General features: G+C 38.2%; 2 protein-coding genes across 4 annotated transcripts; one reads left to right on the top strand and one right to left on the bottom strand.

Annotated features, from left to right (window-relative positions):
• Window positions 1-509: 509 nt before the first annotated feature.
• Window positions 510-6,420, bottom strand: LOC122026319 (protein adenylyltransferase SelO-like). The gene is made up of 8 exons (XM_042584991.1): window positions 5,999-6,420; window positions 4,545-4,654; window positions 3,976-4,032; window positions 3,593-3,892; window positions 2,836-3,083; window positions 2,428-2,734; window positions 1,983-2,256; window positions 510-942 (listed from the first exon to the last, which is right to left on the bottom strand). Exons 1-8 carry the CDS (start codon window positions 6,341-6,343, stop codon window positions 688-690), a joined length of 1,896 nt encoding a protein of 631 aa, XP_042440925.1. The 5' UTR covers window positions 6,344-6,420; the 3' UTR covers window positions 510-687.
• Window positions 6,421-6,664: 244 nt separating this feature from the next.
• Window positions 6,665-11,484, top strand: LOC122026320 (zinc finger CCCH domain-containing protein 14-like). 3 transcript variants are annotated; one of them, XM_042584993.1, is made up of 3 exons: window positions 6,665-6,945; window positions 7,691-7,797; window positions 10,375-11,484. In XM_042584993.1, the coding sequence occupies exons 2-3, from the start codon at window positions 7,739-7,741 to the stop codon at window positions 11,129-11,131; spliced, it is 816 nt and encodes a 271-aa protein (XP_042440927.1). In that variant the 5' UTR covers window positions 6,665-6,945; window positions 7,691-7,738; the 3' UTR covers window positions 11,132-11,484. The 3 variants fall into 3 exon arrangements, with proteins under 3 accessions (XP_042440927.1, XP_042440928.1, XP_042440926.1); XM_042584994.1 differs by having other exon boundaries at window positions 7,702-7,797; XM_042584992.1 differs by having other exon boundaries at window positions 6,666-6,945; window positions 7,737-7,797.
• The last annotated feature ends 1,964 nt before the right edge of the window (window positions 11,485-13,448 follow it).

Raw genomic sequence — 13,448 nt, forward strand, 5'->3', positions numbered from 1 at the left:
AGCTGCAAGGTGATGGGTGGCAGCCTAGAGGCAGTGAAGTATAGAGGTATAAATGAGTCAAACCGAACTCTGAGAAAAAGCTCGAGCGAGCTCATCCAAATAGTGAATTTAAACGAAAAAACAAGTTGCATAAGTTGGGATTCAGACATTCAACCTCTAATTACTTAATAAAATATACTAACCACAAACACTTCCTTAATTTATTATTTAATTTTAAAATATAAATTATTTTAAATATTAAAATACTGAATTAGTTTGGCTCAAACAAACTCGACGAGTCATCGACCCAGTATTAAATGAGCTCAAGCTTGGCTCGAATATTAAACGAGCTGACTCAGAGTTCGGCTCAAGCTCGGTCAACTCCAAACTCGAGTAGAGTTTTGACTGAGCTGTTCGCGAACAACTTAATTCATTTTCATCCCTAGTGGAGTGGAGCCATACTACATTAATCAACCCTTTACGCACTGCTTCCACTTCAAAACATCCTTATTCATGTAAGATTTATGAGGGACCCAAAGGCGACAAGAAAATTTAAATTAACCCTTTTTAAATAGCTCTTAGTTTGAGAAAGTTTTTTTGAGGCTCTCTCATAAAATAGAGCATAAATTAGAAGAAGTTATTTCTTGTAAATTTGTCATCAATTAGAAGAATAATAAACTGCATATACAAACTTACCACCATCCTCCCTCAAGATGAGCATGACAGCATGCAGACGCCGGGCCGGTATGCCCATGCCGGCGGCAGCCGCGCATACTTCTCCATTCCCGGTTGCTCGTCGAACGGGTGCTCCACTAGTTTCAGCAGCCTGCAAACCTCACCGTAGTCACCTTGCTCGGCTGCGTCAATGGCGCTTTGGCACAAGTAGTTGCGGAGGACGTACTTGGGGTTGACGGAGTTCATCGCGGCCTTGCGTTCATCGTCAGGGATGCCACTTGAAACCAACTTCGGAATGAAAGAAAGAAAGAAAGCAGCAGCAATGGTAGAGTTTTAGAAGGTAATCAAATTCGGAAAGAAGCATCAAAGTAAGCCAGCAACATTTTCGACCACCTGAATAGCTCAGCAAAAAGGAAAGCACACAGAATTGTTGACTGGTAAAGGATTTTAAATACAACTGGTTAATAAACTGAATGATCTCAGCAATTGGTTAAACTGAAAGATCTCATCGGTTTGGGCCATATTTAACTGGTTCATGGGACTTGGATATGAGATGATCAAATAGGACAACTAGGGTTGGTAAAAGAGATCAAACCTCACTTTACAAATCAGAAATTTATTTCTTCTAATCCGACATAAAGTACAACCCTGTGCACAAAGCTCCCATCAATATGAGATTTTGAGCAAGGGTCTATTGTACGTCTTTCCCTACATTACAAATTACAAGAGAGAAATTGTTTCTGTAACTCGAATATGTAACCTCCAGGTCACGCGATAACAACATTACTTCCCCTTCATTTCTTCTAACCCATCATACTTTAGTTAAAAAAAAGGGCATGCACATTTATCCTTTCAATTGCATATTCATCACTACAAAATCTAATATTACACATTTATATATCCTTCTAAATCTATAAAACTGTCATAAGTACCATTAGCACGAATTAAACTTAGGTTAGGGTAAAGATTTTTGGTTAGGTTAATGGTATGCTTTCACTGAACGAATTAAGCCTTCTGAATGTTTATACTACAGTGGGTTAACCATTCAAACCATTTCCTGGCAAAATAAGTAATGTTCAAACAAGGGATTTCATATCTTAGTTTAGTTCTGTTAGGAACCTAATTACAAATGCAATATAATACTAAAAACCTATTTATAGTTTTATAAATAATAAATATAGATAGATAGGTCTTACCTCCAACAATTCTTGTTGGAACTAATCTGTTCAAAGAGCTAAGCGAGAATGGTAATGATAAATGGTCAAAACAGCCAAGATGATGGATGTTAGAATGCAGCAAAGAGTAGAAGTGTGGCACAAAAACAGTACCTCCTCAATATATGTTTGCACCCAAGTTGTCCATGCTTCCTTCCTCTCCGGGCCGATGTCCAGCAAAGCAGCTCTAAGAGGAATAAGCAGCTCACTCTTTGGAGTAGTAGCATCAGCCTTGACATTTGAAAGCAACCGGAAGAAATTTGTGTAATCGACTTTGTCGACAGCCATGTTGTTAAGAAGAGTGCTTATGAGTTGCTTATTGTATGTGGATAGACCTAGTTTCTTGGTCATTATGGATTGGTATTCATCCATAAACTTGTCTCCATACCTGCAAAGAGGGCAATCATAAATATCCAAATTATCAATGTAGTGATATGCACATGTTTAAAAGTGATTTGAAGTTCAACCAAGGATAAGATTCATATAAATAGTCCGGACAAACAATGCTTAATGGTGATGATGTTATGCACATTATGATCTCATAGTGAGAGAAAATCACCTTTCCATGGCATAGTTGGCCTCCTCTTCGCTGATCAGCTTAGCAGACGATAACGTTAGTGTGAATTGTCCGATGTTCCACAAGCCGATATCAGGCTGATTTGCAAAGCAATACCTCCTCCCAGGAAGGTCAGTAGTATTTGGAGTGTAACTTGGATCGAAAGCATCTAAGAAACCAAAAGGGCCGTAATCGATTGTAAGACCCAACACGCTCATGTTATCTGTGTTTAAAACACCATGAGTGAAGCCGACTCCCTGCCAACTTGCAACTAAAGAAGCAGTGCGTTCGGCGACCTCAACTGACCAAGCTGATAAGAAACCATTTAAAACAAAGATAATGAATTTTTAGTTATTAAGGATAGAAAAGGAAGCTCAAGCTTATCACGATCTTAGTGTTGAAGATTAGTACCTGCATACTTGTTGGATGTCAAATCTACCACTGAAGATCCTACTCCCCCGACCTTGAAAGACAAATCATCACTTTTGTTCATTTTTTCTTTGTGAGGAAAATGTTGACGAATGGTGTAATCTGCCAAAGTGCGAACAATTTCAAGGTCTTCTTTTCCCCTGGATGCATGGATCTGATATGAACCAAACCGAAGGAAGGACTGAGCAACACGGCAAACAATTGCACCAGGTTCGTCCTTGGAATTGCCACTATAATATACATGAACAAACACAAGTGAACAAGATATCATTACAAGAGGTTAAGATCTTTCAGTATGGGGATTCGCCATTCCAATTTCCATAGCATATGCATAGAAAGTAAATCCAAGTCCAGGTCAAGTAGAAAAACTAGGAGTGAAGAATTTAAAGACTCTTAGTTATGAAAATCTAAACATTTGACAGTATAGCCTTCATAGATATAGAGCTATTATATGACACATCAATCAAGTGCTACCATTTTGACTACCTAAATGTAAAATCGAATGGTAAAAGAGTCCAATTAGCAGGACCTGTCTAAAAAAATATCCATGAACTTCATTAGAAGTTGAAATATAGCAAATTCAATTAAATGGATGATTCAAATGACATATGTCCATATTTTCTGATATTTACTATGCTGATGTACATGATCATATGCTAACGTCTACCTACAAAATGTATCAAACTACCGATTACTGATAAATTGTTAAATGCAAGTAAATATTGCAGCAGTGACATACTCATAAAACATGTCTCGATTGACAAGCTTGCCGGTAGTAACAAGGCAGAGTGCACGAGTAGTAGGGATTCCAAGTCCATGCATCGCCTCACTACAAAGAAATTCTCGGATGCTACTTCGAAGTACTGCCAGACCATCTGCGAATCTACTATAAGGAGTCTTCCCAGCACCCTTGAGCTGCAACTCCCATCTTTCACCTCGAGAATTTAGGAGCTCACCGAGAGTAATAGCACGTCCATCCCCTAACTGACCAGCCCACACCCCAAATTGGTGCCCCCCGTAGCATTGCGCATAAGGTAGCCTATAAAAGATAACCTTTATATCATCTTCACAGTTGAAGAAGAGAGAGAGGTGTGCAATTGAAGTTTAGAGTTCACAACTGACCCTCCCTTCAAAGGCAATGCTCCAGAGAATATTAATGGGAAATCAGGCCGCCCAAACCTAGTAACCAAACAAAGGGTGGAGTCACGATAAAAAGAATAAAACAAATGTCATATTATATGTATCCAAACTAGAAGACAAACCCCAACCAAATTGCTAAAAGAATAAAACTATTAGGGTTCCCATGTATCTTTTGAAGGCAGAAAGAAAACAAAATCAGAAACTAGCCATAATATTCTTAGACAGGTTGATGCAGAAAGTACAGTGTGGCACAATTTCGTATATCTGGGTGGAAGAAAAACAAACCACATGGATAGGTCTTACTTCCTAGGAAATTTTCCAGGTCAAAAAAATGGAGTCATAGTAATGATATTGATGAGAGATAGACGGGGGCACATGCTGATTTAATTTTGGAATAGGAATCAATAAAAGGGATTTGGATCTATGCAGGTCTTCAGAAAACATTCAACTGAAAAAGCGAATGGATGTAGTTTAAGAAGAAAAAAAAATGCCAACTTTATGTATCAGAAAGAACAGAATCTTATTCGAGATAAGTCGAGAAGGATGCCTACTCTTTCGTGTCTAAATCAAGCAACTCAGCAGTTCTTTCCGACCAAGCTACAAGTTCAGGATTCTCCACTTCGGCAGATGGAGATACTTTTGTGTAACATGCATGAAGTACCTGAAACCATTTGGAAAAAGGCTTACCTAATAGAAATTGCTAAGATGCAACCGTTGATATCCATTTTAGTTTTTGTAATAAGTGTGACTGAGAACTTATCTTGCTGAACAATGCAGTGTCACTAAGAAAATGTTCATAAATTCCACATCTAAAAACATTAAGTTGATTTTTCATCTAGAAAACAATAAAAAACTAATTTCACATCTGTAGGCTTGTTTCTGTCCATGTACAATAACATTCCAAGTCACAGCAAGACAGTGGTTACTTAGGTTATGTTTACTTAGGGAGGGGAATTGAAAGGGAGGGAGGTGAAGGAGCGAAGGAGAGAGATAATCCATTTGTTTTACTAGAAAAGAGACATGGCAGAATGGGAGAAGGAAAACGGTATTCATTTGGGAGGAAAGAGAAGGAAGAAGATCATTTTCTCATGCCATTCATCTTTCACCTTTTCTATTAAATTAAACCAGGGAAAGATGCTTCTTCTCTACTCCCCTTTCCTCCCCCTCCCCCCTCCACTTTTCCCTGCTCTCTCTGATTGAACATACCATTAAGTTGACAGATACACAGCATGAATCTTGTTAGATCACGGCCAATCTTATTACTCTACAAATAGTTGGGAACTTATTTCAACATCTTTAAGTCATTCTCTAAAAGCCTAAGTTAAAAATTGAACATAGCATAAACTAACATGAAATATCTTTACAATAACAAGCCTCAGAGACTGAGGCTTAAATGTGAGACAGGATATCTTATGGCCTCATAAATAAGCCATTCTTTCAAACTGAAGGAATCTATAACAGCCTAAAACTCTATTATTAAACCAACTTTACTTTGAAAATGTTCACAGCCTTAAACTCTATTATTAAACAAACTTTACTTTGAAAATGTTCACGCAACAAAAACCCAACTTTATGGAGAGCTAATGACGGAAATGGATATGGTAATTACCACCGCGTCTTCTTGCTCCCAAAACACACTCCATCACTATCCTGCTCATCGGAGACATTGGAGTGCGAAGTTCTTGACAGAAACTCGGAAGTGAACAAACTTCTTAAAGATAATTGAAAACATACATAATCGAGACACGCGGTTCCTTTTAGCAGATGTCAGGAAACCACTAACTCAAGGTTATCTCCAGCCACCAATATGCCAAATCTAGCATGACCAAGCAATATTAAAACCTTCTTGTTTATTTTTTTACCCAAAAAAGGATTTTTCCTAAGTTATTCCAGAAAATACATCAAAATAAATCAACAGCCAAAAGAATCTCTCTTCCAAACGCGGATTCGAATGGGGGACGAACTTGACAGAACGCCTATCCATGGAAAGAGAAGAGGACTTCACCTGGCGGGATATCGTGTCAGTTCTGGGATCCCCAGGCAACTCTCTCGCAAAGGAGTGATCCCAATTCAGTTCCTCGAGACTCAACCTCGGGGCGCCGCTACCACCATCAGCAACCGAGGCCGCAGGATCCCGCGCCTCCGTCGCGGACTCCATCGATCCAACAGCAACCGAGTACCTTCGCTCTCCTGGCCCGTATCCGATCCGGCAATCGGGTCGCCGGCACCGCGCGAGAGGGGAACCGAGTCCGAACGCTAGCCGAGGGGGAAGGAAAACTGGTCGAGAGATCGGGGAGGGGAAGAGTGAAACGAGAGGGGAAGAGAGACGGAGGCGATGGCGCAGCTGCATCGCCTTCCTGTTGGAGCAGCTTCCCCTTTTGTAGGAGGCGATCTCGAGCGGTGCGAAAGGAGAAGAAGTGCGGAGTCGTAACGGAGGCGGTCAAAGCAACCGGTCGCGCCGAACCCGTTCGATCTCAAATCCGACCGAACAGAAACCGGGTTAATTTACCGGTTCAGTGAAAATGTGGGGCCTCCATCAATCGTCTGGCCGATTCGCCTGCTGTGCACGTGACCACACGTGAAGTCCCACTCCTGAACCCGGGTAATTTATCATGATTCAGCGCGCAATCCACTACGCTTCATTTGAAATCTGACGGTACGAATTCGTGCTATAAATAACCATCTCACTACCAGCATGCCACTGCTGTCTCTCTCTCTCTCTCTCTCTCCCCCTTGCTGTTGCTCCGCCGTCCTGTCCCAGAAACCCTAGTTAGGGTTCTTCCGGATTTCTCGCCCTAACTCCACCTCCAAATCTTTCTCCGATCACGCAACACTTCGTTTCTCTGTCTCTTTTTTATTCAGATCCTTTCGTCGCCGCCATGGATGTAGCTCGCAAGAGAGGGAGGCCGGATGCCACCAATGGGAATGGTGTTGATTTGAAGCGGAGTAAAGGTGATTAGTCTTATCTTCGAGCTCTGTTTGCGATTCCTGTTCTTCTCTCTCATTGGTAAAACACAAAAACATGCAGTTTGTTACTTCTTCCTGAAGTTCTAATTACATGCTTGCGTTTTCATTAAGTGCAGTTCTTGATTTTTTTTTTCCCTTCAAAATTGTGGTTGCAAGTTGATTTTATGTATTTTTATTAGAACGGCAGTTACCATATTATTTTGACACTTTCTAATCTTAAATAGTAAGCCTTAACGTAAATTGGTTGTTCGCATCGTCTACTTCAGCAAGCCATTTTGGTTGGCAGATACCTGTATGAACTTGAAATTTTAATTGGGAATTTCTCATCTAACCATTCTCTTGGTTCCCAAAGAGGATGCTGGTCTATTATGTTTAGTATCGTTAAAGATTACAGGGGCCTCACATGTTATTCCCTTCTAAAATTATAAGCTCTGTGCAGCATTAATATTTGAATTTGACATCATTATGCTTCAAATCCATATTATTACAGGGGCCTCATTATTGTGACAGATGGATTGGCTGCAGAATAAAACTTGTATCCAAAATTTTATAATTTAAATCTGAAAGCTATAGCTTCTTATCATAGGTTCAGAGTTTGATAATTTAAATCAAACATATATCTAGATATCTATTAGATTATAATATTTTCCAGTTTTCAAAGTTATTGTTTCTCTATTCTATTAGTTTTTATTCCTAAAGGCATCTTCAATTAATTTTGAGCTATCAATAGTAAATGTTCAGATCTCAACTGAGGACGCATAATTAATGTTATACAGAAATGGACTCATTCCAACCTGCTATAGGAAGTAAATTGAAGCCATGCACCAAGTTTTTCAGGTTCAAATCTTAACTTTTCTAAAATAAATCTGTAGTTATATAATATTGGAAATAAAATTCTTTGAATTTATTTTAAACTGTTTTAATGCTAATCCATCAGTCACTTAAGATTGTGACACAAAATGTGTTCTAAGAAACTGAGTAATACTGAGTAAACTGATATTCACAAGAATATTGTCAGTCAAAATTCTTAAGCAATATAGAACGGCATTTCCATCTTTACTTAACTCTATTCAACCAACAAGTTTGTAATTTCCTAGTCCAATCTCCATCAAATATTTATGGCCTGTAGGCTGAGTTCCCATATCACTATATACGCTCACTGCTCGCCTGGATCTTATTTAATTTGTGAGATCTATAAATTTTACCACTTCTTTCCTGTTTTATTCACAATTTCCTACAAAGAAAAGAAAAGGTTTCTGGGGATGCTACTTCTCCATCTGCCTAGGCAATAGCAGAGGCAGGGAAGAAAGAGGCTGGCTATTCCTCTCATATTTTGAAAAACTAGTAAATTAAACAATTTTCATGTTTTAAATATTGTTTTTTCCTTGCTTTTTCTTTCTTCCCAAGCAATTTCAGAATAGGGAAATAGTTCCCTATCCTTTCCAATTTCTTCGTGGGTACTTTCCTTGCTAGAAGGAACTGCCACTTAGCCGTAAACAAAATCTTGCTCAATTGAGACAGATGAAACTTGCCCACAATGATGTGGTTTTAGATATATTTGTAATCTCCATGTAAACAAGTAGATTGGATTTTTTTGGCATTTTCTGTAATTGGTTGGATTATCAGGTTGTTACATCTTATTTCTTCAATTAGACTTTGATTTGAAGAGAACATCCATCTTCTATCTTGGCCACAATGACATAGAAATACATGCAAGCGTCTAGATTCAGAGATCTAAAGAAATTCTACCCTTGCATGCTCAATACCTATTCCTATCTAGAGTGTGTGGAGGTACAACATGTGTGCTATAATATTACATTGCTCTGAAAAGGTTAACTGTACGCTTTTGCTATTGCATAGTGCATGATTTACAGTTTGTAGTGGTGTCCCGTGTACTTGAATGATTCATCGAAAATAAGCTTTAGGCCTTACAACCACAATATTCTATTAGTTGGTGATCCTTCAACTAATAGTTGTCATTGGTCTAGGTGAACAATTGATTGACAATGTATATCCCTTCAAAGTTGGTGGCTTAAACTGCTTGTTTGCTAATTCTATTTTTACTGTTCTAGTATTATACTGGAAATTATGACAGTGTTAACTCAGTCTTCAAATTTGGAAACTAGATCAATTTGGGTTTGGGGAATTGGTATCATTTCAGAATTGTGTGATAAATATATGATTTTAAATATAAGAAGTGGAATTCCTACCATGTTCTCTCTTAAACTGGAAATGCATTACAATTGGAGTTTTTAATTCAAAAGAATTGTGATCTAATATTATGAAATTGAAAATGTCTTCCCATTAGGAATTGATGCCGAACTAGATGTACTACGTTGTTTGTTGAAATGAAGACTAAAGCACAATTGTATAGGAATTGTTTTTCCCTTCGCATAATAAAGAATAACTTTTCCTCATTTCATTCTAGAATAATTAATCCCTCCTATATTATGAACAAGTAAAGGAATTTGAAGGTACCTATCAGGTTGGACAACTGGTCGGCAGGTCGGGCTAGGCCCAGAAGACTAGTTGGGTTTGGCCAAGCTTGGCAGACTTGTTGGGCTAAGTTGGGCAGATTGGATAGATCAGCCATCAGTGGGTCAGCCAAGTTGAATCATTAGTTGATCTATTCAAGGAGGGTTGATTGAAGTGGTGGAGACTAGCTGATTGGGTAGAATTGGTTGGGCTGCCTGTTGGGCTAGGTAGATCACTCGAGCAAAGCTCTGCGGTTAGTGCAGATTGAGCAAACTTAACTGAATATATATTATGATTGGCCAAAGTAGGCTGGACAAACCAGTCTGATTGGGAGGAGAGTAGTTGGCTGGGAAGGAACAGTAGGCTGATTACAATAAGCTGGGCTAGTGAAAACAAGCAGATTGGGGGCAGATGGGTTTGTTAGGTTGATTTCACTGGTTGGGCCAGTGGGGACGAGGCAATTAAGCTCGACTGATTCGGGGTAATTAGATCGGTAGAGTCTAGCAAGCAGAGTGGTAGCTAGATGAGACAGTTCGAGCATAGTAATTGATATGAATCATCTATTTCCATGATAAACCATTTCTATTTATCCCTGAGACCAAATTGACCACACAAATTAGCAGCAGCAGCAGTTCTTTGCAGGTTCATTTCACTCGAATTCTAGTAATAATCAATGTATTGCATCCTTTTGATGAGCTTTCCTTGAGCAGTAGTTTTTTTTTTTTTTTGCTTAGTGTTTGCTGAATCTGTTTCAAAATAGTTGCTTCAGTGTCTGCAGTATCTTTTTTTCACTATCATCTATTTGTTGATGTGGTTTGTAGATTTGTTAGGAGACCTCAATCCTATTGATACCAATGTGTTGTTTGTTTATTTATTTATTGTGGTTGTGTATTTTCTTGCTATGTAAGTAGTTTCCCACACTGATTTACTACTTTGCAGCACTGCTGGTTGCCCCTACGGAGAGGGTTGTCATTTTCTCCACTATTTCCCTGGAGGTGTTCAGGCTGTGCAACAGATAACCGGCCTAGGGAATTTGCCATTAGTGTTGCCTGTGACAAACCCAGTCGCCCTTCCACCCTTTCAAAACAGTGCTTCTGCCCCCATTGTAAAGACCCGTTTGTGCAACAAATACAGCACTGCTGAAGGTTGCAAGTTTGGAGAGAGATGTCGTTTCGCCCATGGCGAGTGGGAGCTTGGCAAACCCGTTTTATCATTCAATGATGCCCCAATCACAGCGCTTCCATCTTTGGGAGTTGGGCGTCGGTTTGAACCTACTCCCCATAGTGTGCATCTAGCTGCCAGCTTTGGAGCCTCTGCCACTGCAAAGATAAGTGTCAATGCATCCCTTGCAGGCATCATAATCGGTAAGGGTGGAGTCAATACTAAGCAGATATGCCGCTTGACTGGAGCAAAGTTATCGATACAGGACCATGATTCGGATTCGAGCCTCAAAAACATCGAGATGGAGGGAACTTTTGATCAGATCAACCAGGCTAGTGCAATGGTAAGAGATCTCATCATCAACATCACTGCTAGCACTAAACTGCCAGTCAGGAATCCTGCTGCATCCACAACTGCTCTCGGGAACAACTTCAAGACCAAAATTTGTGATAACTTTACTAGAGGTACCTGCACTTACGGCGATCGATGCCATTTCGCTCATGGAGACAACGAGCTGCGCAAAGTCCCTGTGTGATGAAACCGGGTAACAGATAACGTTTGACAATGTGTTGCTTTTTGCCATCATCTGCCATTTTTGATTTGTGAGGTGGTAGAAACATTTTAGATGCTTTGTATCCATGCAATCTTAGACCTTTTAGGGTCTCTTAAATCCTAATGCTAATTCACACTGCAATATTCTGTTGTTCCTGATGGTGTTCTTTTAGTTACTCAATGAATTTTTGTCTGAAGTGCAGTTGTAATTTCATATTTGATTATGTAGCTTGCTTTTATCACCGCTTGCTGTTGGTATTGATGGCATTGCTTACTTGCAGGCTGTAATAATCCCATTTTATTATGGCTATGTAATGTTATTTTATTTTTAATGAGCTAATTCTACTTCTAATAGGGCTTAAAATTAAACACATGATTTAATTTTTTTTTACATTCTTATTTTTATATGCATATTTTTTAGGTTTTATTAAGCATCATCTTTTTTATTTCCTAAATTTTTTTTTTCTGGTGAGAAACATGCTTTAAATATCTTGAGTATGCCTTCACGATGTGAAAAAAGAAGTTGAGTGTTTCTGTTCGGAATCTAAGTCAGGCGAAGGTCGAATGAGCTGTTGTTAGTATTGATGGAGGGGTAATTATGACACTCTCATTGTATGTGCTCCAAAGAATAGATCCTCACGTGGCGTTGACGGACGACGGTAATTAAGCTGACGGTACTTGAGTTTTGCGCATACTCAGATAAGCACACGAAAAGTTAGAGGCTAGAAATCAAGGAAAAAGTTCTCGGAGCAGGTCCTTCGACCTTCAAGTTAGGTACTTTTTCCCTAGAAGAATAGTGTACAAAGGAGAAAGAAAAGTAGAAGACAAATACGAATGTGCGAGAAAGCGTACCTGCTCAAGGGAGAGGATCTCCATTTTTATATGACAGTGTGTACCTTTGGAGCCTGACCGATGTCAGGGAATATTAAATGTCAAGACTTGTCTGGTGATGAAGGACGCATGGCACCCTCTCATGGACTGGAAGAATGTTTTATTTACAGATGACCGTAGACCATTGGAATATTTCCTGACATACAGTAATTATTTTCTGGCAAGCGGTTACGATTCCCTGACCTTGTTGTCGCGTAGCGTCTTCTGTCTCATCCGAGTATAACTAGGGGCATCTCGGGATGATTTGTCAGGTATAACGCTTGGCCTAAGTTTTGAGGAGCAAGAAGAGTTGTGACGGGATTGTCCAAGAGCTAATCGGGAGTTGGTTTATTGAGAGAACCTGGCCTGGATATGACTGCGTTGTAAAATCTCGACCAGTCGGAGCATGTCAGGCATCACCCCTGATTGCACATCCTACTTCATATCTCGGATCTTGATCTATAAGCACTTGATCGGGCATCATGTGGTTGATGACACCAGACAGTACTACCTCTTCTTTCCTTAATTGTTGACTACCACGTCTTCCTGATCGTTGACTGTCACCTCCCATTGACTTCTGACTGTCATGTCTCCTTGATTCTCGATGATCGAGTTCTATCATTATGCATCATATCACATAGAATTGTTTGAATTATTATTATCATTGTCATTTGAATTTATTTATTTTTATAATTTAATATTCTTGATTGGTTACATCTTCAATTATTAAGTTTGATTGAGATTCATTTTATTTTCAACAATTTGTAATTTTACATATTTTAAAAATCCAGTTTTTATTAGCTCAATCTTTTAATTCTGAATTTTTTGTGAGTCACCATATATTTTGTTATCGAAGCAATTAATAGTTTGAAAACTAAGTTTAAAATAAAAAATATTTTGATTATTATATTTTAGTAAAATAAATTTTTTTTGATAAAAATATATTGACATTTTACTGAATTATTTAAGTACTCAACTTTTATAATATCCAAATCATTTATTTTATTTTTGAAATATCTCTCGCCTTTTTTTTAATAGATTTATCAGTTTCATTTGAAATTGTTTGATAGATTTATATAATTTTGAATGATTTTAAATAAAAGTTAATATTTTCTTGAAAATCTATTCATGCTTTCTAAATTAAATTTGATAGTGTAAATTGAATTTATTTTGTCAATTTTAAAATTTTATTGTTATGAATTTACTCACATCTTTTAATTTTTATTTTATCAATTTAAAAAATTTATTATCTTCGATATGTACTATCAAATTCAATATTAAGGAGATGTTAAGGAATGGTATTTAAAGTTCTCTAGTCCGTTAAAAAATTTAATATTTTTTGAATTAGGTGAGTTTTAGGAATTCATTAAAGATATTGATGAGTGCGGTTTTACAAATTTAGAAATTAATTGCTCTTGATTTATGTCGTT

Source organism: Zingiber officinale, chromosome 10A (assembly GCF_018446385.1).
Source record: "Zingiber officinale cultivar Zhangliang chromosome 10A, Zo_v1.1, whole genome shotgun sequence".
Taxonomy (NCBI): Eukaryota; Viridiplantae; Streptophyta; class Magnoliopsida; order Zingiberales; family Zingiberaceae; genus Zingiber; species Zingiber officinale.